This window comes from Nesoenas mayeri (assembly GCF_963082525.1).
Source record: "Nesoenas mayeri genome assembly, chromosome: 4".
NCBI lineage: Eukaryota > Metazoa > Chordata > Aves > Columbiformes > Columbidae > Nesoenas > Nesoenas mayeri.
This window is the reverse complement of record NC_137540.1, coordinates 31958431-31986368: the sequence shown is the minus strand read 5'-3', so window position 1 is coordinate 31986368 and position 27938 is coordinate 31958431. Positions and strand designations below refer to the sequence as shown.

Here is a 27938-nt window from a genome sequence, read left to right as displayed (position 1 = left end):
ACATAGATACGAAAAAATTGGCACCAGAAAATTCAAATTGGCAAAAATCCAAAAATTTTGTCATTACCAGGATTAGTAGTTACAACGCTTATTGCAGAAATTACCAGGCCCTTACAACACATCTGGGATCTGCCAAAGCCAATGCACAGCATATGCTCTGAGCCAATTTCTTCTGACATGCAAAATGCTGCAACCTTCTGCTATTAAACGAAGCAGAACGATATGAAACACACCCTGTTTCACAGGTTTATTAACAAAATGTCTACCACCAAAAAAAGCCTCAGGTATGTTACAGCTGGCACGTTAAACTCTAGAGCTCTGATTTCCAGCAATGGGCACCTTGAGCCAACAGGTTAACATTTGTTTCCTTCAGCAAGATAGCTGGTGGGGGAAGGAAGAGGAAAAAAATGAGCTAAAAAAAATATAGGAGGAAGTCAGCTTTTGATTATTTTGTATCAGTAAAAAAAGAAAAAAAAAAAAACACACCACCACACATGCAATCAAGTACGAGACTCCACCTCCCCTATATTCTTGCACTTCTTCCTTTATTTCAAAGCTAAGAAGCTGAGTGGAGTTCACCAACTTGAAATTTTCACCTGTGAAACTAAGGGCAAAGAATCAGAAATGCTATTTTTAGTTTCTTAACGAGCCTCAAACCAGAGGTGTGCTTCCACTGTAAGAAAGGGTGCACTTTGCTTCTGCATGCTCCACACATTAACCTGTTTGACATGGAGTTTCTCAAGCTGCCTGTGAGGGGAAAAGCTCCTCCGGAGAGGCCAAAGGCCTCTCTACAGCCCAAAGGTGTATTTAACCAAGCTTGGCTGTACATCTCTCGCTGCTCATTCATCGGGACCTGCACAAAGTCCTGGTGAAGCCAGCAGGGCTTTTTGTGAGCAGAGGGGCTGCGGTGGGCTGGGGAGCAGGACCAGCCTGGAGCTTTGCCCCCTTCCTAAGGGCAACTTTGAAAGTACGGACCCACGTGTGACCTAAGCGCATGTAAAAAAGTGCATTCAGTCTCTGAACGGGCTTCATCGTGTCACTCCACGGCAGTATTTTAACACTAAAAAAGGAGCAGTGAGGCTTTGTAAGCCAGATCCCTCTTTCAAAATGGAAGATGTGGCTTTTGCCAAGAGTGTGGCAAAAAGACAGTGGGAATAAGTACACATGAGGTGCTGCCCCAAACCACGGCCAGCAGTAGGTAGCACATGGATTTTCAGCTACCACAGGGTCATGTTTTCAAGATCTCAACTTTTCCACAGCTCGTTAAAATTTCAGCCTACAGAGGTAAAATAATACATGTGCAAATGTTCAAAGCAAGTGTCACTGTCACACAGCATGACCTGACATCCAAGCCAGACCTCGTGACAAAGCCATGACAGACACTGGGCAACTTGCAGTTCTCCAAGTCCCAAATGAGCTTCCTCAGTTTGGGAACAAAAGTGAAGGTCCCCATCCTATAATCTGGAAGTGTATGCTCTCTATGGCTGGGCGCTGCCCTCCCCTCCCTGCACAGCAAACATTTCAGTAATTATTCCAAGAACAAAGCATCCACCAAAATGCAGCCCACCGCTTCAATCACCAGAAAGCATTAATAATTGTTTTTATTTACAATGAGGGAAAAAAAAAAAATCCAAGCAAGACTGAAACCATGGGGACCGGGTTGTGTGTTTGTTTTGAAGTGACTACCCGCATCTGCGGGATCAGCCACATTACACCAGCAACTCTGGCAACTCTCACAAAGGCCAGAAATGCCCCCTTTTCAAAAAGGCAGTTTTTATGCTGCAGAAACTGGGTCAGCAACAGGCCACAGAAATACCTATGCGTGGAGTAGGCACCTCGGGGGCTGCAGACAGCAGGCTTGCAGCAAAGGACTGGAATAAAAGACAGAACATGCCAAGACAGAAATCAGACAATGGCTATTGAAGAAAGGCAGTTAATAGCAACAAAGCACGTAAAGCACGGGTCAAGGAGTCGGTCAAGTACAGGCCCTTCAACTCCCTACCCTCCTCCAGTTGCCAGGAATCAAGATTTAGACACAAACCAGCCATGCACATGGCAAACAGCACTAGCAGGCAGGCAAAAAAACTTAAGCAGCCTTGTCAAATCCAATGATAAGGAACTACAAAACTTATTCTACAGTATTACATGGCTGCTTACTTCCCAGGGGCAGCACAGTACCCCTTGCTGCTCCAGTCTCATTAAAACCAAAACAAAATTTAAAAAAAAAAAAAAAAAAAACCACCAAAAAAACCAAACCAAACAAACAAGAATTACATGGTTTATGCTTATGTATGGTTATGATATGCATCACCTCCATGTTCAAGTCTTTACTGTTTGTATATTTATCAACGTGTTTATTGCAGAGACCTTAATTTTAAAATGCCAGCCCACATCTTCAATTGATAGAACAATGTAATTCAGCACAAAAATATATATGTAGGCAACATGTAAGGAGTGACCTACAATGTCACCACAGAGATGACATGCTGACTGCTTTGTACCCTGTGTAATAGCTGACATTAAGTGACCGTGCAGCAGGACTGCTGCACACTTCTGCTAGCCAGAATACAGAGATTTGATTCTGTTTTGCACGGACCCTTAAAATAATTTTACATAAATTGAGGTGGTGGTTACACAAAGTGAAAGCAGTTACGAATCAGTCACTCCCTCCTTTCTCTTATTTCACTTCCCTTTTGCTATTGTATATCTTTCATGGTTAGACTGCAATCTCTTGTTGGCCCTTATCAGTTTTGCCTATCTCTTGACAGAAGCAAGCTTTCATTTTTCCCTTCCTACCAGTATATTTGTTCACTTTGCATTTTTATCAGGGGCAACTTTTTTTTTTTTCTTCTCTTCACAATCTTTAGTCATTTTTTCTCTTGTTACCATACTTTCCCCCCCCTTGCCTCTCTGGCAATTACACCCTGTCCTTTCCCCACTGCCAAATTCTAGCCCAGACAGGTTCCACACAGCATCTGAGCGTTCTCCAGCACAGCGTCAGGCAAGATGTCTCACCAGCATCACGTGCCGACTCACCGGCTGCCCAGCGTCCCTCTCCCCAGCCAGGCAACCATGCGTGGACAGTGATATCCTGTTTCAGTAAGGTTTTGTCTTAACCACCACGCTGCTTTGAGCTTCAGTAAGAGGCAGTAGGCTGAACAGTTGCGCCCTGTGCAGCAAAGCAGACAGGAGGCATATGAACCAGCTCTCCCAAGCTTGCACTGCTCACCGAGAAAGGTCTAGTGGTTGCACAGGTGTCCTTTACTTTTACAGCAGAAAGTCCTGCAGTACCCGAGGTGCAGACTGCCAGCCACAGTATCCATCCCTGAACAGCACAGATCGACACCAGGCATCTCGAGTCTCTAAACTTCTATCAAAACCTAATCAGAGAGCGCAGGTTAGCATTGCTGTGCAAGTCAGAAACGCTGGAGGTTTGAAAAAGTTACTGCAACTTCATCTGCCTCCTGGCCCTCTGCGGCAAGGGGAAGGTGCACAGGGCAGGGGAAGCAGCAGGGGTGAGACAGCTTGGTGGGGAACGTGAGCACTCCCTCACCTGGGGCTCTGAAATTAGGAGATCTGGCACTTCCCCTCTCTCTGAAGGACTGGGAAAAATGGGCTGCTCCCAAGGACGATTCGAAGGAGCTAAATTAAGGTCCTTGATCATTCTCTGGTAAAACCTCCTCTCTCACTGCAGAAGGAGCTGCAGGCGATCAGCCTTCCAACTCTAGAGCTCTGTTCTGAAATTACTCCTTCACCACCTCCCAGGTTCCCGGTGAGGAAGCTTCCCAACAGATAAAATCACATACTGGTGGTGGAGATGGATCCTGCCAGTCACCAAGGGCCAGCTCCAGGTCACAGGGGAGGTGAACCTTGCCCAGCTGCTGTGCTTGCAACATTTCTGTTAGTTTGAAGCACTTTTTTTTTTTTTTTTTTAAATCATGACTGGTGCAATTTGACCACCACCATACCCTTTACATTGACCTGCTTTCAAGTAAGAGATGGGCAACACACACATGCTATGATGGCACTGTAAGTGTACAGGACACCATACAACACTATAATTACAGGGCAACAACACTGCGATAGTCTCACGGCCTCAGTGACACTACTGGTTTCCCCTGTCAGCTGCTACTTTGCTGCCACCTCCTTCCCCTTGGATGTGCAGCCCTTCAGACTCTATTCCCCCCACCAGGGAGTGGGACTTGGCTGCTGCATCCACAGGTTTGCAGCTGTCTCTCTGGAGGGAGCTGTGCTGGGAGAAGGGTCCAATGAGCCCCGAGGGGACAAAATGGGAAAAAACAGCACTCAGTACAACCTTGCAGTATAGTTATGAGATGAGCACCACTGGATACCTAGCCAAACAGTGGGCATGGAATGAAGAGAAAGAAAACCACTACTACTCCACCATCACACATCAAAACCCCATTGCCTCTCCACCCGGAGGTTTAATCTCAAGACACCGATGTAACCATGACACTGAGCAGTACTTATTAATACTAACAGCCTCACTACTCCGAAATGCTTGGGATTTGCAGCTAGTCCGTGGTGCAGGAGCCAACCTGCTACCCCATCACTTCAGCCAGGAGATGGTGGCTGCACCAAAACCATGGGTGTCCAGCCCTGTGGGTGACAACAGTCACTTTCCAATAACTTTAGTAGAGTTCTAAGCTAAAAACACAAACCTTTTACATTTAAGACACATCTAATAATCCTTGTCAGACCGTTTCACTTTTCAAATAGAGAGCAAACAACTTCACGCAGCAATTTCTGCATGAACTACTGCAAAGGCAACTAGACCTTTCAGAACAACATCTGGTATCAAAAACTCTTAACTTTCATGCAAAGTGCATCTTCATGCTCTAAACAGTGCCTCAGCAGCAACCGTCATGAAAGTATAATTACTTTAAACTTTAATATTACTGCTTCTATTTTCTACCAAACATAGCCAAGTTTTTTAATGAATTGCAGTAACTTACCCTCAAAGAAAACTACTGTATTGGCAGATAATTCACTAAAATTCAACCAGTTTTGCTTTTTATCCTACAGTGCTCTCAGGATTCAGCTCTGTCGTGCAACAACTGCAAACGCTATAAGGTACATGAAGACAGGTTTCAAACTGGGTGAAATCTACCCATAGACCTCAACTGTTTATAAACACCTAGCCTGTAATAGATGGGTAATTAACAGCTTTCACATATTCCCAAGAAAAGCCTTGAGAATATTGTGCACTTTGCTCTGGCACTCCAACACACCCGAGCGAGGACCGAGAGCCTTAAAGAAAAAAAAAAACCACACACATGCATTTTCAATTGCTTGTGGAAACTGCACCTCTCATCCAAGCACACTGAGCAACAGAGTTGAAAGGCAGCACAATATACAGGAACCTCAAGACCTTGGAAACCATACAAAGGATCCTCCTCACAAATAATACAAAAACAAGCATGCATCTGTTTTTTCTCTCTCCAGTGCTAAACACACCACACTGAGACTACTGGCTCAGAATCAACAAAGTCTCCAAAGTTTCTCTTTGTTCCAAGTGTATTCCCAATGGTGTGTGTATTCCCAACAACACGCTTCTCCAACAAACAGGGACCGGTGTCTGAAATGCCTGGAGATGGCATTCAAGCACATACACGTGTATTCATGTGGCCTAACTTCAGTTTGATACATGACGGCTGAAGCCCTTTCTTTCTCATTGATAAGAAATACACCCACAGCTGCAGCACTGCAAAGAGTTGCCTGATCCCACCAAACCCACGTGCTGCCCATGGACGAACTCTTCAGAAGTGCTCGCTGGGAAAAGAGCACCAGCAGGATGACATGTGGCTATTTTTTTTTTTTGGCTTAATTTTCATAACCAGAGAACACAGAAATAATTGAAGCAGCTTCACAGGAAAGGTCAAGACCTCAGTACAGCAACAAACTTAAAAAAAATTAACATTTTGGATCCACTGCTTGCCAAACACTGTCAGCTCTAGAAGAAGCATGCAGAAGTTGACGGCAGCACTTGCAGTGACTCAAAGCCAGTCTCTAGAGCTCCTGCATGTCTGAGAGTCTGTGCAACAGACTCTTCTAGGGCTTGCAAAAGCTTTTCAAGCATACACCCACCACATGGGTGAGTGGGAGAAGCCGTCCAGTAGATCAGGAGGGGAAACAGGGCTGTAACAACATGGTAGCATTCAGGGGGCACAGAGAGGAGCAAAGGACAGTAAAACAAGAGAGACTGTAACTTTCCACTTGATCACTTATCAGCATTCACAAGTGATTAAAAACAAGCTTAGAAATTCCCACTCAAGTGATAAATATATACGTGCTACCAACAAGGCAGACAGTAGCAGAAATGAAGATAAGTAGATTACGTACTGGTCATTTATCTCTTTATCTACTTTGTAATGCTGAGACTGCCTATTTAATTCTGCATTAACTTTTTTTTGAGATAGAGGTGCAGAGGTATGTGACAACAGAACCACCCTTCAGTCCCTCACAGAAAATAACCAGGCCCCAGAGAGAAACACTAAAACAATGAACAGTAATCCAAAAAAACTGGAAAGCAATTTATAAACACAACATACTGATACATTAGAACAATTTTGACTTAAGGTTACTTTTCTTCTTCATATATGTCATTCATGTTTCTGAAAGTCTTCACAGGAATTTTGAAGTGCACCAGATTTATCATCCTATTGATATCCAAGCCTCTAGAAGGCCAGAACAGTTTAAAATCCTAGGACTATAAATGAACTAATTTATAATGAAGGCACAGTAACACTACTTCAAATGTCACCATCTCACCACCCAAAAGAACAGTTTCTAACCAATCTAGGCTTATAAAATAGTGAGTTGTTTTCTGCATTTCTCATGTTTCCTTAAGGAGCATGCTTTTGTGAACAAACATTTTAATAAAACTTTTTCTTGCTCAGAAAGCCAACTTTGAACGTAAACGCAAAACCATGAACCAGAGACATCACAGCCTGTGCTTTCGACAGCACTGAACATTATACACCATTTTAACTTCTTCATTTTTACTTTCAAGTCTTTACAGCTTCTTCATGTGTCTTCAGAAAGTTTTGCAATAAAAGCTGGCTTTTATCTGGCAAAACCAAAAAGCATTATTTTGCACTTCAAATTTCTTAATTTTGACGGCTGTGGATTTCTGGTGTATAGGTGGGGGAGATGGTAAAACCACCAACTACAGCTCACTAGGTACTGCGGCAGATATCTTGAAACACACAGGAGGTTATTGGAGGATGAGAACTTCACAAGAGAAGAACAGAGGGCTACTTCTCACCCTCCTCTTGGAAAACATTTCCCCTTCTCTTGGTTTTTTCCTCATAATTCTGAGGAAAACAAACAAACACAAACAAACAAACCCAACAGTTACTTCCCAGTGATTGTTTCTGATTGAGGAATTCCCATGTATAAAATTCATATAAAGTCCATTTGTTCTACAGAAAGCAAGGTCTGTTTTATTCATACACATGCAAAAAAATACTGAGTTGTCCTCATCTAATTGCACTTTCTAAAAGTTACCAAGCCACAATTGTATACCACTTTGGGGGTCGGAAGGTAGAGAGGGAGATCAGGATAATTAACACACCCCAGCTTTGCCCTCTATCATCCATGTCTCAGGTGGCAGCCTAGACAGCACACAGAATGGTGGACCCCTCAGAGGACAAGCAGACACCTAAATTAATCATACCAACCAGGTGTTTCTCCTAGGCTACTAGATCATTTGGTTAAAGCCAACTCTTCTACAAATACAAAGCAAATATTTGCAGTGAGTATTGAGACTCTGTAAAAGAGTTAATGCACACTGTTGTCACATTCAAGTATAATATTTCATACACTTTTCCTCTCCCTGAAGCAGAGAGGACTATTTTGTGCCGACGAAGAGGGGAGTGCGTCATTCTGCAACCACCACCACAAAGAAAAAGTCTCTTCCCAAAGCAGCTACTGAGGAAAGTGGATAAAAAACAATGTTGAAGACAGTATAACTAAGATTTGTTTAAAACTTTTAGGCTTGAATTTCTAACCAATACTGAACTGAAAGAGCTACAGGTGAGCTATGTGCTTTGTTTTCCTGCCATGTTTTTACTTATGTTACTATGGCAAACACCAAAATTACTACAAAGGCTCTTTCACCTACTTGCCTAGAAGCCATACACTCAGAGCCACAGCCAAAGCAGGAATGTACCTGTCCCAGAGCAATTTCCTATTCTGATTAAAATACGTGAGATGTTATAAGCTATGTTTGTGTTACTTTTGAGTCTCTGGGAAAATGAAAGTCAGGTAACAGCATCACCTTTAACACTTTATTACACCGTGTCAGAGAGATCTCAGGTAACTTTACACGCAGCTCAGAATAATCAGTCCAGTGTGTTGGGGCTGATGATGCAAAAGTACAGTCTGCAAATTCCAGAAAGTGAGCAAGCTGCTATTTTTTGTTTTTCTATTTTGCCAATCTGTAGCAGATTAACAGCAGAAAAACTATTACTCTAAATGTTTATAGGATATTGATTTTCAGATTGCTGACAACAGTCTATTATTTCAGATGTCTACAATTTAACTGCATAATGGTAAAATTAATATGACTGCAAGTTAAGCCCTCTTAAGGGCAACTAAGGAGCAGCTATTAGGGAAGTAAAAATAATAATAAATTTACAGATACAAAGCTAAATATTTTGTGGCCTACTGCCCACAAATCAGAAGGACCAGTTTGAGATTAAACACACATCTGAAATTCATTATTAGTGTATTAAAATATAAAAGTAGAAGCATGGGAAGAGAGGTCCTGCTCTGAACTACCTGTATTATAGAGGCAGCATGTACGGACTAAGGGGACACTAAGTTTACAATGATTAGGACAAGGACAAACATGCCTCAGCAGCTGTTTGCTTTTCCTTTTTTTTTCCTTCCCCTCTAAACACACAAGATGTGTCCTAACAGCCCTTTCTTCAAAACAAGGCAGGTTAAATTTAACAAGAAAAATGCCACATTCCAGAGGGGACTTGCAGAGCTATCGCAGCATGCAGCTGCTTGGCATTAAGAGCTGACACTCCCCATGTGTTTGCTGAATGACTATCACAGACAGCCTGTGCCACCACAAGAGCTGTCTTTGCTCCTGCATAGCTTTGCAGCCAGTGCTGAAACAAACAGAATGGGAAATCACACTATATGCCCTTGTCCCACCTGCTCAGATCAAGACTGTCCTACCTCTAAAGACCATGGATGCTGGGTGCACTCTGACCCGAAGCATAGGCTACAGGGGTTTAATAACAGCCTGAAGAAAACAAAAGCTGTGTGCAATAAATTATGAACGTGTGTATGCACCTGCCCCAACTTTCCGTACAGTGGCAGGCCACATGATTCACCACATCATCCACCCAAAACCCATCACTGCCTCCAAGGCTATCCATCACAGAGATGCAAATCCTCCTACCCAACAGCCACTGATTCAGTAGGACATTATTCCCAACATACGACAAGATGCTCTCCCTCTCAGCCCCGCACTTTTGGGGACTAACCTACGCATCTATCCCACCAACAGCGAGCAGAGCAGCAGGTTTGGCCCCGCTCCTCCCAGACTGCAGAAGGTAAGGGAGCAAGTACCACCACACAACCACCCACTCCACCCACAGGCCAAAAGGCAGGTGGAAGAAGAGACAGAAGAAAAAGCAGGATGACACTGTGAGGTCTGGAGCAGAGGTGCACCAAGACACAGCCAGGCTCCTTGGGAGCAGTTTGGGAGGAGCACAAGAAAGATGCTGGCCTGCAGGTGAGCCACCTTGCCAGACATAGCTCCAGTGTCGGGTCCGGCACTCATCCAGCACAACAGGAGGAAGAGAGCAAGGGAGCAATGTTGTGCACATTTTCAGCTGACATTGCCACAGAAAGCAACAGGGAAACCAAGAAGAGAATGATCACAAATAAACATGAACCTGGGAAGGGAAAAAACAAACAAGTGCTTTTAATCCAGAGGAGCTTTCTGGTATGACCTGCAGGGCTGCACAAGGCAGGGGACAGCACCGTGGCAGCAGATGGCAAGACAGTCTCTTCATCTTGCAGCACAGAAACCACAACTGCTTCAGGCCCGGACAGAAACTAAAAAGAAAGAAGAGATGCCATAAGGAGGCACACAAGAGGTCTGCAGGAGAGACAGACAGCTGAGAAAGTCAGAAAAGAAAGGTAAAACTAACAGAAGATCCAGGACACCAAAACATAAAGCCCAGTTTATTTGTCCATTTAAAATAGGTCATTACACGTGAAAACATTTACTCCAGTAGCACACATCCAATTACAGCTTCTTCACGTTCACTAATCCCTGAGCAAACAATAACCTCACAGCCCCAACTGGGAGGAGACCGTCACTGCCTGCTATTTTTACCAATACAGAAACTGGGGTGAAGACAGCCTGTGTAGCTTTTCAAGGCAGCACGAGCCATATGAAAGCACAAGTGTTAGTTCTCAATCACCACACTGAGATTGTCTTCATTTCTCAAAGTCACATTGTCACCCATAGATAAGAAAGTCCATTTTAGGCCAGTGTACAAGCCAACATACAGATCAGTTGCTGATCTGATCATGGGAATCTTCCAGCCCAAGAGGACTCACAATAGCCAGGGAAATACATACATACATACCAGCAGGGCTTTTTCAATACAAGCAGACAAGATTTTGATGATAAGTAGAGATTGCAACAGCATATCAAAGAGTAATTCAATCTAGCCACACATCACCTTTAAAATATTTCAGTTAAGGTAAATTATGACCTAATATGAGAATAGAAGTTTGACAGTTCTTTGCAAAAAGCAGCAGGATGGTCTCATCTGCCATTAACTCCAGACCTCAGAGAGCCACAGCACCAGCTCCTCAGTCTGCTGTCAAACACAGCACTGCTGGCCTAGGCTGCTGCTCTCATTTCAGAAATGCCTGAAAGCAACTTAGAAATAAACAAGCAGATAGCTGGCTCATTTGTTAGCACACAGCACTGGCATGCAATGTCCTAGGGAAATTAAAAAAAAAAAAAAAAGAAAGCAAAAAAAAAGGCTTTTTTGCAAAAGCACCAATATTTTGGAATAAGCAATGCACATGAGAGCACAGCTATCCCTAACGGCATGTAATGCAAAGTTCAGCAAGGCAAAGTTCATCAGTGAATGAATTACAACACATAGAGATAAAAGATGAAAGCAGCAAGAGCTCAGCCTGCCACCCCAGCTGTACCTGGCAGGAGTGCAATGAAGGAGAGGAAGAGTAACACTGATAGTTCCTTCCAAAACAATGTTTCTTCATCTAGAAGAGATTCCCCCAGCTTTGTTGACCTAACAATTTTCCCCAGTAAGTTGTGGTTTGTTTGTTTTGCTTTGATTTGTTTGTTTGGTTGGTTGGTTTTTTTAATTCTAGCTTAACGGTATTCTCTGTGTTCCCTACAGGTGTTTCCTTAGGGATTTTCACCCAAGCAGAACAGGTAGGTCTGTGCATCTCATTTCCACTCCTCTACTTCTAAGGATTATATAAAGTGAAATTTGTTTCTTTAGGCTTCCAGTAAAACTTAAAATGAGCAGTCCCTTGGTGATTGGTGAAATTGTAAGTAGGATACAACAGCAGTGAACAATTAAAAAGAAAAGCTAAACAACATCAAAACAGGTTTTGGTGCAACCCACCGAAAACACCCATTCCATGTACACTGCACAAATGTGTTACTTTATGCAAATGTATTGATGGCAATTAAAAAGCTTTTTCCCCAAGAAATGCAGCTTTTTTTGATGTACACATGGATTTCTGCTCCTTTTATACATCTTTTTAAGAACTATTAAAAATTTAGTAAGAGCAAATTTTGCTATTACAAGTTAGGGCCAAGCATATATCCTAGGAAAAGTCTTCACAAAATGTTTAAAATACTTTAGGGGGCTAAGTTTAATGACAATCTAAATGATCACTGGCACCCAATACAAGCTTAGGTTGAAAACACTGGTTTAGGATAGTTCCTTTCAAATAGTTTAAGCACTCACTGACACTCTCAAAACTGCCTTTCAGCTTTTCATCTTGAAACACTTTCTCAATTTGACTTCAATAAAGATGTTTAAAAAGTAATTACAACATAAAACAATGGGGTTTTTTGCTATTTGGATAGTTCTTCTGGCATATTTTTTTTTCTTTTCAGTAAAAAGAAAAAAAAAAAAATTAACAAACAGGTTGATGCTAACCTGTTTTCCTGGCCTAGCTGTCACCCAAGCCAGTTACCTGGTAGGCAGGTTTACCACCAGTCCCATGTCATCATTTTGCAAGAACTGGACTGTCAGAAATTATGGCACTAACACTACAGATTTTTTTGAAGGACGAGAGGACAAGTCACTCGTAACCTTTTGGACCTCTGAAGTGTCTTAACAGCCCATCCACAGCACCAGACTCATCTGTGCATCTTGACTGGAGAAGGGATGAAGTTGTGGCCAGTGAGAAATTGCCATGTGCAATCTCACACTGTGAAGCAGGCTCATTCCCCCCAGACACCCTGGGAAGCAAAAGTTATAATTACGTCTCGAAAGTATCCACTAAATCACTGATTAATTTTGCAGCTTGTGCACCTTAATGGCTTTGTTGTCTCTCACAGTGCTATTAAACTACCTCCTTGCTACCTGTACCTTCCAATTTCTCTTCCGTGTCTGGAGCACTATTTCACAGACACGGCGAAAGTCATAGGATTAGGAGTAATCCCACTTGGCAATCAGGAGAGGTCAAAGTGCCGGGCGCCAGCTGTCACTCCGCTGTCACTCCAGGCTGCACCCCCGTCCTGGCAGGAATCCCCCAGGAGCCTATACCATCTCCTGCCCCAAGCAGCTCCAGTCCACGGGGTCAAATGCTCTCCCGGTGATCAAAGGCAAAAGTCCAAGAGAAACGCTTCACTGAACTAACTGCATCACACTTGTAATTTTCCTAGCAGTTGATACCTATCTACTCAAAGCAAAATATGCCGTAACTGTCACAGGTAAAGGCTGGAAAACGTCCTCTTACTTGCTAATTACATATCGTACTCTTAATATTGTATGGCTTTCTTTTTTCATGGACTGTTAATGCACATCACATATTAAGTGTACATGCTTCACATCTCGAGTACAGTAGTTTATTCTGGTGCAAATGTTCTTTAAAAGGTCAGCTGGGAAACTGGATCCTCAAAGGCCTTTCTCCAGAAGTCTTCAAAACCAAGGATTAAGTATGCCATACATGTGGAAATTTATTTTTAGTTTTGGTAGTCCAGTGTCTGCTCCCTTGAAGTGGAAGGCTAAAAGTTTCAATAGTATTATTTGCCCACATCACCTAACAGTATTGTCCCCTTATCTGTGCCAGACGTCTGCATTTGTCTCATTCTGCTGCCTTAGCAAAATCACAATAAAGAAGCAAGTACCTACATATTCAAAATTTGCCACTGCCTGCTGTGCCAAGTGAATAGAAGTGAACAGCCATCAGCAAGAAGGGAAAAAAAAACCCACCACAAACCAAAACAAAACAACAAACAAACACCACACAAACACACCACCACACACAACCAAAAAACCTTTCTGTCAACCTCTGTCATTGACTTTCTTCTAACAAAACTTCCTAATCCAAAGTTGTTCTAGAAGGCACCTTTCCACTGCTGACTTTCAAATGCAGGAAAGTTTTTTAAGGAAACCTGAAGCTTTTTTAATAGGCTGGTCCAAACACACATGGCTTTAATTCTGTCAAAGACTGGGGCCTGAAGTACATCCAGCAACTCAAGTATCTACCATCCAACATTTCTTATTTCAGAGTCTGATTCAGAGAGAAAGCAACCTGTGGTAGCATCCAAGCAATCAGAAAGGCAGGAATGGTAGGCTGGCAATTAAGGAGTTGCTAATTACCTTTTTCTCACTCAGGGCAGCTGCAAACCCACAGACCTCCAAATCAACCACTTCTCATTCACCTCTGAAATAGCTCTTTTCAAAAACTGCTATTTTGACAGTCTTTTTTACCTCCATGCAAGCTTCTGTATTTGTTAAAGCTAAACCTAAGGCAGAAATTCTAAGACTACATCTATCCTCCTTGTGCACTTGCCAACAACAGCAAACCAAGAAGCCGACCCCAAATGGAAGGTCCTGAGATGCACATGCACAAGAAGTTAGTTAACAGAAAATTAATACTTTACTTTTTTTTTTTTTTTTAAAGTAGGTTAGCAAGCTCCCAAGAGAATCCTTTAACCTAGAATTAAAACAAAAACTGAATAAAACAGTGTTTTGGGAAGAGACTTTCTCCTTATGCCTCAAGATGCTGAACTGTTTTTACTTTCTTCAGCTCTGGGGAAAATTCAGAATTCTCTATCTCCATTAACTTCTGTTCATACTGCTACTTTAAGGTGCTTTGCTTCTGGTGCTCTAGGGGCTCCACATCAAATTTCAGTAGCTTTAGCTGATTTCCCTAGGGCATGCTGGCAGACAATGAAGTAGAGATGCTGCAAGTTCTCAGGTTTTGCTGCTACAGGAAAAGGAAATCCCCATGATTTCACCATATAGTAACATAAACCAAGGGAATGAATGCTTATCTGGAAATAAACTAATGAATTCTAATCTTTCTATCATACCTTTGCTAGGTCTTCCTCATGATAGGGTTCCTTCAGTATACAGAGCACACACAGACTAGTGTTTACATACGGCAGCAAACCAAAACAGTTGAAAAGATGCACACAAATCAGTGTCTGTTTCAGCAAGTTTCCTGAAGCATTTCAGTATGACAACAGAAGGATGTTTCCATCCATGCAAGTGAGCCTTATAAACTTTACTTTCAGAAAAGTTCATTTTTGGAAATGAGTAATTACTAGAAAAATCTTTAAGCACCTGAATGACCCAAAAAAAAAAAAAAAAAAAAAAAAAAAATCAAACCACTTTTTCCTATTTCCTACCTGAGTCTCAAGAACTATTTCTCTTTCAATAATACTTCTATTATTGCCATAGTAGCCATTCACTCCATCTACCTCCAGAAAAAAACAGGCAGGTGATTTTTTTCTTCCCCTAAACTGCATCTCTCTGCCTACTAACAAAAATCACAGAAACCAGCTCAAGAACAGCATTAGAGACTGCTGTCTTCTGGCTGCCTCTCAATAAGGACAACATGCTTAGGCATGCAGTGAAAACTTTGCATCAAAACCATGGCAGTCCCCAGCTGAAAATCAGAAAGTTCTGTATTTGTGCAGAGAAAATCACAGCTTTCAGTAGTTCACCCCTCTTTTTCCAAGGCCAGGAGGGGAAAAACAACTCCCCTATGCAGCTAGGAATTGGGGGACATAGGTAAGTAAGCAGAAACCAGCACCAGCTGTCAGAGGCAGCAGTAATTCTCCCACCCTGTGTCTCTACCTCTTTGTCATTCCCATAGAGGTGAAGCACAGGACCCTGATGTGGTGCTGGGTTCAGACCAGACAGCTCCCAATGGGGCAGAACGAGGGAGAAAAGCTGCACAAAGCATCGCAGCGCAGGACAGACCCATCCTGACCTTCCCCTTTCCACCCCCACACCTGCTCCTTCTGCCAGCTCGCAGCCAGGCTTGTGTTTTATCAGATCTATTCACACTCAAACACGAGCTAAGGGCAAAGAAGGGAGATAAACGAGAAAAGCATTTCTGGCTAGCTGCAGCCATGGGAGCACAGTGGTGTTACATGTGTTTATTTTAAGTCTTGTGATCTTTCTGGCTGGCACGGCACCAAAAGCAGTACCCACATTAACACGTACCAAAGGAAGGAAGTGTTTCACTAGTAGATGTCCAAGCATTTTAATCTGGACGCTCAGAGGAAGCAAAATGTGTATTTAAAAAATAATCTGTGAAGCTATTTACCCAGCCCTTCAAAATAGAGGAGGCCTGATATTAACAGAAACAGCAAAGTTGAGGCTACAGTTCTTAAGAGCTTTATTATTTATCTGATTTCAAGAAACATGGCAGGATATTTATTGTTCCGCAGTAACACATTAAGAAGCCTTTGGCTTTAAATCTTCTTTACATCCCTCCCTGCCCCTGTACCTGTTAACACTCCAAGACAACTTATGATTACAAATTTTAGAACTGAAAACTGCACTCTTGTTTAAAGAAATGAATTACAAAATGTGCAATAAAGCAGAATAAACACAGATTTTGTGTGTATGTGTGTAAAAGCAATTAAAAGTTTATGCAGATTAGAGATAAAATAATGACAAAGAGATGTAAGAGGGCAGTTCAGTCTTGCATATACTGCACACTATCTTCTGGCTTTGCTAACAATATTAACATTAGTTGAGAAAATCATAAGCCACAAGTAATGGAAGTGTATTGAATATGCAGCAGAAAAAAATAAAAATCATTTTTAGTAGTTTTCCCAGTTACATTTCACTATTTCCTAAAGCAAAACCCAAAAGGAGCTTCACTACTCTTGTTTCCACTTGAGTTTTACTTACCTTTGCTCTTGTGGATGCTCTTCCACATCCTCCTCTGAGTCAGCCTGACAAACAGAGAAAACACTATGTAAGGATCTCAGAATTGCAACAGGGAGCACTGGACATATGTGCCACTTTTAACTGCTCCAAAGATGGATTCTCACATGACTTGCTTGCAAAATGAACTCAAATCTCAAATTCCTTCAGCAATTCCTTTACAATTCATGTGAGGTAGATGCTGGCCATCCCACCTGAGGTTTCAGCTCATTGCGAAGATAAATGGTGACTTAACATGGCTACTCCATTATTTATTTTTTTCTAAACATCAACTGAACAGACTGATTTTCCATTTATACAAATACACCTATACAAAATTCTGCTCACACACACAATTTCAATCTAAAACTATCAATTGTCCTTAAACTACAGGAAGGTTATCCATTCACCTTCAATTTATCTGTCCCATGTCAGTAAATTTCATTAGCCAGTACCTGAGAAAATAGTATGCAGAATGCCTTGAAATTCAAACCACATGGTAAACCCAAAAGCAAAGGCCAAGGCACCATGTTTCAATGGAGGCAGTGAGATTCCAAATCCAGATCTTACCAACGACCAGCAACACATATAGAAACTGTGGAGAGCAGAAGCTTTAAACACAACAGCTTAGCTCAGTTACTGGACTAAGGTCATTTTTGAGACACGTAGTTAACAAACTGTGCCAGCTTGAAGTTTGCAACTGGCGGCTTTGAGCTGTCTGCAGAAATGAACTCAAACGCTGGTTCAATGAGCTCCCTGCAGGAAATCCATTTAAAACAAGCAGGTAGCCGCTCTGAACCAGCCAAGATCTCCAGGAAAGCTTTAGGTACAACTCAAAATGGAGCATATTATAGCCACCCAACCCAAACTGATGAAACTGGGGACAACTTTAGGGAGATTAACATTTTTCAAAAAGAGGTCACGGTTATCCCACCAAGCACAGCTGGTAACTTGTCCCATCTACTGCAGGAGCAGGTGATGGTGTCACAAGACACAAGCTACAGACCTTGGCAATGAAAAGGTAGGAAAAAAATCCTTCTGAAATTAAAAGGGTGCACCTTCCAGCACCCCCCCTACACATTTTCCACCAAAGTGCATCACGGAACATGACCTAAGTCACCAGCTTTGACTCCAGCTCCTATTTTCACTACATACTCCTATTTTCATCTGCACGAACACTGAATATCTTTCTACAGGCTTCAAATGCTTAAGCAGACCAGGCAGCCCTATTCATCTACTGAACGGGACAGAGAACAGGATTTCGGGAGAGCTGAGCCACGTGAAGGGAAAAAAATGACAATTACGCTAAGACAGCAAACATAGTTAATATCATTAATCAAAATTAACATCATTATGGCTAAAATAATGATGTTATGGCTAACATTATTATAGATATTGCCAAAAGCTACCAGATGCATCTAAACTTCAATCTTTTGTCACAGGCAGTTCTTCCAACAGAACCAGCATAGCTTTCACCATAGCGTAACCAAATCTGTAACAAGAATGACAGGGAAGTACAATTTAATTTGAGGATTCAACGACTTTCCTGTCTACCTACCTTTAAAGGGAGGTTGGAGACACTGTGACAATCATCCAGAATCCGGGTTCTTCAGCACAGACCAACCCAGGGTTTCTAGCACACGGCCCTCATGAAGACCTAGCCATCTCCTCTAACAACTGAGCTAAGCCTTGCTGTTAGACTCTACCAGTAAAGCATGTTACAAATCCATCATCTGTTTCCCAGCTGCTCCAACCTTCTTTTGTACTTCCGCGACCTCAGTATGATACCAAGCAAAATTCAAGGACTCCTCATCCACCTCTTCCTGAAACAGCTTCTCTGCCACAACAGGCTGGCAAGCCATCCTCATTTTAAACAGCTTAACTCCTACTTTAAATGGCTTAACATCTGCCAAGCATCAGAAACCTGTGACTGTGTCATTACACAGTGCTCACCCGTAACCCTAGCTATCCTATCATTGACAGCTTCTTCATTTTTTGTTAAGTGACAATGAAGAAAACCCTCCCAATCCATGGTGCAGCCACAGCATGAAATCTGAATTATGCAAGGAAAAAAGATTTTTTTTTTTAACAAATCACCCTTGACTGAACATGCACACAGAGACTCACATCCAGCTTTCTCCTGCCTTCTCTCCTCTGTATGCACAGGCTACATGTATGCTTGCACTGAGGATTTTAAAAAAAAAAAAAATCAGGCAAGCAAGCTTTCTCAAACCACCATATAGTCAGACAAGTACTATAGGAGAATGGGGGGAAAGGAACAGCTCCTGAAGCCAAAGTACAGGTTCCAGCAGCCTATCCATGCCAAGGGAAAAAAAATCCTCTTGCTCCAAACCTCATCCTGAATACAGGCAGGTGCTTATCTTGCGCCAGAAAGCCCCTGAAAGCACCCCTCTCATGTCACACAAGTCATGAGAGCCTGTGCTGACAGCTTCTGCATAATCTGCATGACCAACCAGCCCCAAGTCCTATCAGCACCACCCAGAAGCTCAGCTGGGCGGCTGGAGCCCAGCTTTTAACAGCCCTTTTAACAGCCCAAAGAGGAACACAATTCCCATCCCAAGTCTGTCTCGGGCTTTCACACAAATTGTGCGCCTTCAGACTAACTCCACTTTGAAGTAGGTGACTCCATACATTCAATTTGTGCATAGCTGATGGGATGCACCTCTGTTAATGACATAGTGCAGTGTCGCATATCTTGGACACATATGTAAGATCAAGGTTCTCATCAGCTTTCGAAACCAGCAGAACAATTAACCTTATTAGCCCCTGAGCTGCACTGAAGAACAGGAACTGAAGTCATGTCACTACTACGTGGAAAAAGAAAACATACAATAATCTTTCAGAACCGAGCAGAACTTTTAAAGTGAAAAAACAGGTAGCAGCTCCATATTTGCCCAGTGTTCTGTAAATGACTACGATACAGCAAATATCATGGCATCTTTCGCCAAAATTCAAGCACCTGAAACATTATCACAGTAAATAAGCAGTCACTGTAATCTCCTAAGTATCTGCAAGCAAATTGAAATGTATACATTGCACACCTCTAATGAAACATCTCACTCATCTTGTACATGCAGCATACAGGAAAAGTAGAAAACTGACCATATCAGACAGACACGGCACTGACACCAAAAGAAACTTTGGTGTAAGTTGCCTTTGATGACTTAGTGTCATTTTCAGTTGTGATAACAAGACCTAGAACTTAACTTCCATCATGTCATTTTGAAGTAGCTCCTCCCTTGAAGCCAAAGGGGCTGAAGGGAAAGGGCTGAATGCCCTGATCTGCGGGTACCCAACACACAACCAAGACCCTCCAGCACCTCTTTTAAATGGTGTTCACCATGAAAAACAAATGGCATTTGTGCTTCTCCTTTTAAACACTTGTGGCCATAAAGACAGCAGGCCTAATACCCTTGCTGTGCTTTTCTTTGGACTCCTTCCTCTCCATTTCAGGAAAAAAAAAATAAAAAAAAAAAAGCACAAAACAAAACCAAAAACAAACAAACAAACAATTAACTGCCTTTCAGCTTTGCACTGAATTGCTCCAACATGGCTGTTGATATTTGGAGCTTTTTCAGCCTTTAATGGTGAAGCCCTACACAAAGAAATTCTACTCCCAAGCATTTTAGTTAAGTAAGTATTAACAAGTTACAAACAAACACGCAAAACCACAAAATTATAAGGAGTCAGAATAAAAACCACAAGTGCTCTAATCAAGCCTCTTGCAGTTGAGATTTTCCATGTCATGATCCCACTGCTTTTCCATTCATCTCCCAACCATCAGGGCAGGCAAGACTGTGCATTCTTCCACATTGAGGGCAAATGATGGGAAGAAAAACAGAAACAAAAATCCAGCCACCCACCCCAGGGACATTTGCTATAAAAAGGAGGACAAGGGCAAGGAGTTGAAGGAGAGCAAGGCAGGAGCTCTGTGGCTACCACACACTTCACACCACCCTCAACAAGAAAGAGGAACTGGGTGCAAGGGAATACGGACACCACGTCAGACCGGGAAACCCTGCTCGACTCAAAGCGAAAAGGGAACCCAGGAAGAAACACTAAAACGCTGGAGGAAGCTGCAGACTGTCAGCACTGGAAGACTGTCATCATGCTAGATACAGCCAGCTCCTCCTCAGCTCCGGCACACAAGCCCATGCACACCCTCACCGACTGCAGTGCTCCAGGCACCCTTCAGGCTCGGCTGCGGAGCGAGAGCGGTGGGAGAGCCACCCCCAACAGCTCTGCAGGCTTCAGAGGAAACCGAAATCAAAAGATCACAAGCATGGGGGTGGGGGGGGAGGGGGCGGGGAAGAAAAAGCACAAATACATGTGAGAGGGAAGCTGGGAGGGGGCATGCGAGAAGCACAAACAATGAAAGGGAAGCAAGAGGAAACAGAAGGTAGAACGACCGACCGGGGTGGAGGCGTTGGGGCCCAGGGCGGCTGCGCTCCAGCATGCAAATTCATGCAGTTCACGTAGACAAAGCGATGCTGGGAGAGGCCTAGAAAGCAACTACAAATATTAAAATGCTTTGTGGTCCTGTGCCCTCCTCCCCACCCCCGGCCCCTGCTTCTTAATGCAATGTCTTTATTCAGTATGTGCTCTTGGAACAAAAGCACACATGGGCAACCTGATGGCTGAATGGACTACCGACACATTCAACTTTCATGCTCAAATTCTGCAGGCAGCAAGGAATGCTCAAAACTGCTCTGTCACAGGCAGCTGATGATGCATGGAAAATAAGATAATAGTGCAAAGCCATGACAGAAAGGGAAAAGCATCCATCGGACAGCATTGGTAACCTGCCAGAAATAGGCAAAAAGGCTGGACAGACATGGCAACTTAATCCATACCCCTGCTCAAATCCTGCATGCAGATGGGAGGGAGGTGCTTTGGGTGAGGAGCATGTACAGTTCCTTCCCTGATTTCTCACTTGTGCATACAAAGTCCTCACTCTCCTGTGCTCACTCCTGCCTGCCCTCCTCCAAAAAGGAACAGAAAGAACCAGATCGAAGAATCAGGACACTTCCCATTCCCAAAGTCTTCCCCAGGACCTATCTTTGAACACATCAACAAAGCAACCCTTAGATATGCCCCATCGAGCAATGTTTGTTATCCACTTAAAGGCAGTAAGTTCTTCCTCTTACTAGATCCTCACCATCACATCAATACCGCTGTGGTACATCAATGTTGGGCAACAAACCCCTGTCAGGGCTTAAGTGAGGAAGTCTGCTCTTGCCAGAAAGAAAACATGGACAACCTTTTTGCAGTGGTGAGACTATTTTTTTTTCTGCAGCGTTGAGATCAACCAGCAACAAACTCTTCCAAGTTTAAGCATCCCTCTATTAAAAAAAAGGGCAGCCAGACATTGACAGGTGAAGAGGGCTTCCAAATCTCCAGAGCTAATGCCCACATCTCTGCTAGATGCTCCCCACAGACCCAGAATAGCCACCCAGGAGAGTGACTATGCTGAATTGCCTACAGGACCTCATAGACATGGCAGGGAATTGTGGCAGGGTGGGTGACACTTGACTCCTCAGATGTTCAGAGGAGAGCCATGACCAGCCATGGCAGAGCAGTGCCACCACTGGAAGTAGTGCTGGAACACTGCCACATCCACAGAGGGAGGTCTCCTTTCCTCCTCCCTCTGACAACTAGAAAAGGCAGCTTTGAATTCAGCCACAGGCCCCAGGCCTGAGAGATGCTGGGTAAAGTCCAAGCCAACAAGGGAACATAAATTTGTGTGTCAGGGTTGGGCCTGGAACCAAGCTTCGGTCTCAAAACCTGTTTGAGGAACACAAGCCGTTCTGCTTCAGCTTGAGAAGTCACTGACGCATCAGATGCTGCTGGTCCCCAAACTCAGAGGGAAAAGCCACGTAGAACAGCCACTGCACCACTCATGCTCAGAGACTGGTTCATCTGGCTTTTAACATCCACCTCTTACTTCAGTGAGCCTATCACAACTTTCACTTCTCCGTTTGTCACAACTGAAACCAGAAGACCTGTTTTCTTTCCTGCATACCTAACGCAGCATCTACAGAAACGTTTGACAGAGAAGCAGCAGCTTTAGCTTTGTGTTTCACTGCTGCAAGGACCCAGCAGGACCACACGCTCAACCATGCCAAGTTCACGGGCCATTCGTGCCTGCTTTTCCTTCAGCCAAGATACAGCTCATTTTTATGAGGATGCTCGAGAACAAAGTGTTTTCCAAGAGGACCTAATCTGCTCAGGAAGTAAACATCACGTCATCATCACTCAATTGCAGCTTCACTATGAGAAGCAACTATAAAAAACTGCATTACATGGTTTTACACCTAATGCATCTTAATATCTTCAAGGTAAAAGAATGCACAATCAAAAGGCCGAGTTCTTTAAGCATCCCTGGGAACAGAGACTCTGCATCTTCCCTTGGCTACTACCATATCTTCACCAGACAAATTCTGAACCACGAAATATTTTTATTATTTGTATATAAAATAGATAACACTTTCATAACACCATGATATAAAACACTGGGCCCTGCTAAGCAGCATCAACCGTTAGCTGGCTGAGGGAAAAAAAAATAACACTTCTGCTGTTTTTCCCCTACGTTAATGGGTATCAATGGCTGAGCACTAAACAGAGAATGATATAAAGGCTTAAGAGAAATAAATTACCCTCTTTTCCCTCTCACATAAGACAATGTCTCTCAGGACTGCTTCTTCCCATTTATGAGCCTGGTGCCTTGAAGTCTAGGAAGGCCCAATGCAACATATGGCAGAGTCCGTCAGCGCGAGTTAAATGCCTGCCTCAGATGCCATAAACTCCAGACCACGGCTCCCAGTACCCTCCTCGCCTACCAGCCCGGCTATGCATTTTACCACATTGGCTCCTCTTGCCAATACAGAATTTCACAAATCTTGTTAGCACCCAACAAAAGCAGCTAAACAAAACGAAAAATGTGCTGGGACAAGAAACACAGCATCATAAATGATGTGTCATTTGAGGGGGAAAAATGGCTTCACCTGAGCAGATTTATTAATATATGCATATTCATTATACACAAATCCAGTACTTACCGTGCAAAAATACAGTCATTAAAAAAAAATATAGAAAACGTTAAAAAAAAAAAAAATCAGGAAAAATGAAGCCGAAGAGTCAGGCCGTCGGTGCAGCCCCGGGGGGAACAGCCGCGGGGTCGGGGCTGCGGGGTGACAGCGGGCAAGGCCCCCGCCGGCCTGCGCCCGTCAGCCCCAGCGCGGCCCCGCCACCTCTCCCCGCGCCCAAACGCCTCCCCGACCCCTCGGGGCCCCGCAATAGCCCCCAACCCCCCTGGGCCTCGGCTCCACTTCACCCCCAACAGCCCCAACCACCGCCTCCCCACCCCGCCCAGCGCCTCCTCACCTGGGCGGGCAGCAGGAGCTCTCCCTCCTCGGCCTGCCACAGTTCCACCACGCCGGGGATGGGCTCAATGGCTGCGGGAGCAGAGAGAGAGAAACCGCGGGTGGGCCGGCGGCGCTCGCAGGGGCCGGAGCCCGCCGGCGGCGGCAGCCCGGGGCTCCCCGAGCTGGGGCAGGCCCGCAGCGAGGCGGCTGACAGCAGGGCACGGCGGGGGCACGAGGGGGCGCCGGGCCGGGAGGAAGGGCAGGGATGCGAACCACGTCCCGGCTCCCTTTGTGTTCCCGGGCTGCCACCGCGGCAGCCGCCCCAGGGACGACGGCGGGGGCGGCGGTCCCGCTCGCACACCCGGAGCGGGCAGCGGCGACACCGCCGCTCCCTCCCCTGTCCTGTCCCGCCCCGCCGGCGCCCTCACCTTGTCCCTGCGCCTCCCCGGGCCGAAAGCAAGGCAGGAGGACGTGGAAGACGCCCAGCAGGAGGTTCATGGCCGCTGCCGCGCGGCAATAGCCGCTCTGCTGCGGGAAGCGCAGCCCCGCCATGCCGTGCCGCGCCGTGCTGCGGCTGGGCGGGGGTGGCACGGGGGCGGGGCCACCGGAGCCGCGGGCACCGCCCACCGCCACGCCGCGCGGCTGCGCGCCGCCACGCCCCACCCGCGGCCACGCCCCCCTCCACCCGCGGGGAACGCCGAGCACATGGCGCGCTGCCAGGCGGGACCGACCCCCCCCCCCCAAAAAAAAAAGAAAAACAACACCCTCCACCAAAGCAAGAGAGAAACGCAAGAGGCGGGGGGGGGGCGGGGCGCATTGGGGAAAAATAATGCCAAATTGGTTTTATTACCGCGTTGGCGCATGGTTTGCGGCGGGACCGACAGCTCCCCTCCGTCCTGCGGGGTGTCATGGGGTCAGGGCTCTGGTGCCCCCTATTACTTTTCGGAAAAAAGCATTAAAAGAGTGAGCGAAGGAAGAAAGGCAGCGCGAAGGGGGAGGGGAGAACGCAGAGAGAGAGAGAAGGTGGAGAGAGGGGAAAAAAAAAAAGAGCTCCGATCTGGTGACCTTTTTGCAGATGTTCTTTAGAGAAGATGCTGCCAAAGCAAACGGCGGGTGTAAGGTTTGGAAAATAAATGGGCAGTGGGGTGTATTTGCCTTGGTATTCCTTGAATGCTTAGCAGCGCTGTGTGTTGGAGGGTGACTGCTGCTGGTCTGATGCGTTTTGTGTTTAAGTAACTGTTCCGGTGCCTAAAGCTTTCTGATGGGTCTCTCCAGTGTAGAACAGAGCCCAGCAATTACATATGGTGGTCATGCGGTTTTAACGTGTCTCACACACCCTTCTAATCATATTTTAAAGCACTTGTCCTTTTTGCTCAAAAAAATAAACCCTCAAATGCTTAAATTACAGGAAAAAACAGTTGTTAAACTAGTTCTGCAAACCTTAAGGAAAAAAGAAAGCAAATAACTCTGCTAATGAGGTTTGCACAACCCCAAAACTGCATCTGGTTCTCTCCCTACTGATCACACATAGTAACTCACATAAACAATGGAAACATGGTGCTTACTCACCAAAGGCTCATAAATAAAGCCAGACAAATGACAAAAACCATTTTCAGCCCCGGACTGAGACAACACGAGACCATTTGAGACCTCGATCCCCCTGAGCAGCAGGGCAGCCATGCGATGCCCTCTCAGCTTAGTGGTCGTAAAAGCTTTTCCCCGCCAGAGGCTGCCCAGGTGTGACTGAGCAGCCGGAGTGAGGGCAGGTCTGAGTGCAGGGAGCACATTTCCCCAAAGGAGAAGACTTTGGCATTCACTGATGTTGCACAATGGCCGACGTATGGCAATGCAGCCTTGTCTCCTGCCCGCATCCTCCTCTCAATTTCTTCTCTTCCTCCCCCTTTTTTCTGCTCTCTGCCTGTTGGAGGAGTCTTTTGTTTTCCACCCTGCCCCTCTGCATCTTTAACTGTGTTGCCTATGTTTTCCCACAGTCAGGTAGAGGAACGACTGCCCCAGATACGTGGGCGCAACCCCATGGCCTGTGTCCCTGAGCACCCCAGACCTTGCAGAGACCAACACCCTTTAAAATGGGAAGGGTTGGATGTTTATGTGCCAGAAAATGTGCAGCAACTCTTGGACAGGTGCTTGAATGGATGCTCTAGAGACAAGGAAGGTTATAATGGCACAAGCTTTATATAGCAACCCAATCTGGGGGCTGCATATCATGATGAACATGGTGTGCATTCAGTAGGGATCTGTTCCCACCACTTTTGCAACTGATCTCAGTTAGAGCCATAGATTGGCATTATTTAAAATTGTTAACTTTTTCTTCCTGAGTTTTTAAAAAAAACATCTCAGCACGAGCTGATGATTTTGCCCATCTGAGTCTGAAAGTCAACTGCATTTTTAATGTGTGCAGAAAGTGGCCTGGCTGGCAGCAGCTCAATATTTAGAGGAAAACTCTCCTAGACAGTCTTGAGACTGGTTTAGCTAAACAGGTTTTTGAAACATTAGGTGAGAGAGGTGTCCTGAACCACAGTCCAGGCTGGGACCAGGCTTCCCTGGGAGACACTTCCCTCATGAGAAGCAAGGGACACATTTGCAGCCTCGGAATAGGGGGCCCATGAGGCTTTCAGCAGGCTTGGTAGAGCCACACCAATTCAACAGTAAGGCTGAACACCTTGCTTTCTAGATGCTTTTTCAGATGTGACAGACAGGACTGTGGAGAAATCAAGGCCATGATGCAGATGTTGCGATCAGATGGGAAGATACATGTTGTATAACAGACGTCAGATGGGAGCAGGCAACCTAATTACATTCCCACTCTTGTGCCTCTGTGCAGCCCTTTACCAGCAAAATATCCTTGGGATCATTCTTCTTGTGTGAGCTGAAATGAAATGTACCTGCTGCTAAATACACAGAGATACTCGGGCCAGCCCCAGGACAGCCTGGAGAGCTGCCACCCACCACAGAGTGAGCACAGCAAGACAGGGCAAGGACGATGCTGGGTGGGCAGAGCAGAAGGGAAGCAGAGGGGGAAGCTTTTCTTCCCAGAAAAGGCTCTAAGTGACTTCTGCAATCCTAAGAGCCAGCATGTGATATGCAACCCCGTGCTCTGCTCACATCACCTTTAGGCAGCCTGGGCATCCCCTCACACTGCATCATCCCTCACCGGCTGGCTCTGCACATCAATGCCGGCACTACCAGCTTTCCAGCTGCATCCGACCTACATTCACCGCCTTCTCACTGCCACAGCTTGATTTTATTTAGAGCAGCCTCCCTCCGCTAGCCTGGCTGCGGACCCATCGGTGGGAAGGAGCTCAGTGCGCAGGACACAGCGGGGGATGGAAAAGGCTGCAGCGTGTCCCTGCTGGTCCCCTTCAACAGGCCACCATGGTACTCTTCCATTTCCCAGAAATTAGTGACCCATATGGAGCCAATAGATTCACCCTACTCAACCTGGAAAAGCAAACAACCGCTAAAGCATTTGGATGAGGAACTTGCTGGGTGACACGCTGGGAGGTGATGCACGAACCTGACATGCACAAGCCCGTGCAGCTCCCCCAGCTACCTGCAATTGTGTCAGTGCTCTTCCAAAGCTCGCAGACCTATTGACAATGCTGATTTCCAGCTAGGAAAGAATTTTTTGAAGCTATACACATACTTACTGTTCATGTGAAACAAATCCCTGTGCTGGCATACTCTAAGATCTTTGACTTGTTTTTCAGTAGTAGGATGTGCTGCTGAAATATTTATTTTTGCTGTTTCCCTTAAACTTGAACTACAAGGAGAAGGAGGTGAGTTTTATCTACAGCAGCCTGGAGATACTGCTGCAAATCGTAAAGCACACAGCAATTAATCCAGCTCTAAATACCATTACAAATCCCCATTACTTTCAGCAGGGCAATAGCTACTTGCCTTTCAAAAAAGACATGACACTTTATGGAAACATTAGGCAAAATTAATTTCTGGGAGAACTGAGCCCAGCGGAAGCCTTTCTAGTTGAAGTATGCAATCATTTTATTTGCACCTACCTATTGCATGATATGTGGCTAATGCTCAAAATAAGTATACTGGTCCACTATTTAAAGTCTGCCATTAGGTGTGGTTT

General features: G+C 44.8%; 1 protein-coding gene across 4 annotated transcripts in view; it reads right to left on the bottom strand.

Annotated features, from left to right (window-relative positions):
* Positions 1–24845, bottom strand: part of TMEM131L (transmembrane 131 like) — an 81459-nt gene extending 56614 nt beyond the window's left edge. For 2 of the 4 annotated variants that reach the window (XM_080343301.1, XM_080343300.1), the window contains exons 1-3: positions 24256–24845; positions 23847–23917; positions 16428–16471 (exon numbers count right to left, since the gene is read on the bottom strand). In XM_080343301.1, the coding sequence (XP_080199427.1) occupies positions 16428–16471; positions 23847–23917; positions 24256–24379 (239 nt within the window). In that variant the 5' untranslated portion in view covers positions 24380–24845. Of the gene's footprint in view, positions 1–16427; positions 16472–16897; positions 17017–23846; positions 23918–24255 lie in introns of those variants that run through there. The other 2 variants (XM_080343299.1, XM_080343302.1) reach the window with 2 other exon arrangements.
* Between the last annotated feature and the right edge of the window lie 3093 nt (positions 24846–27938).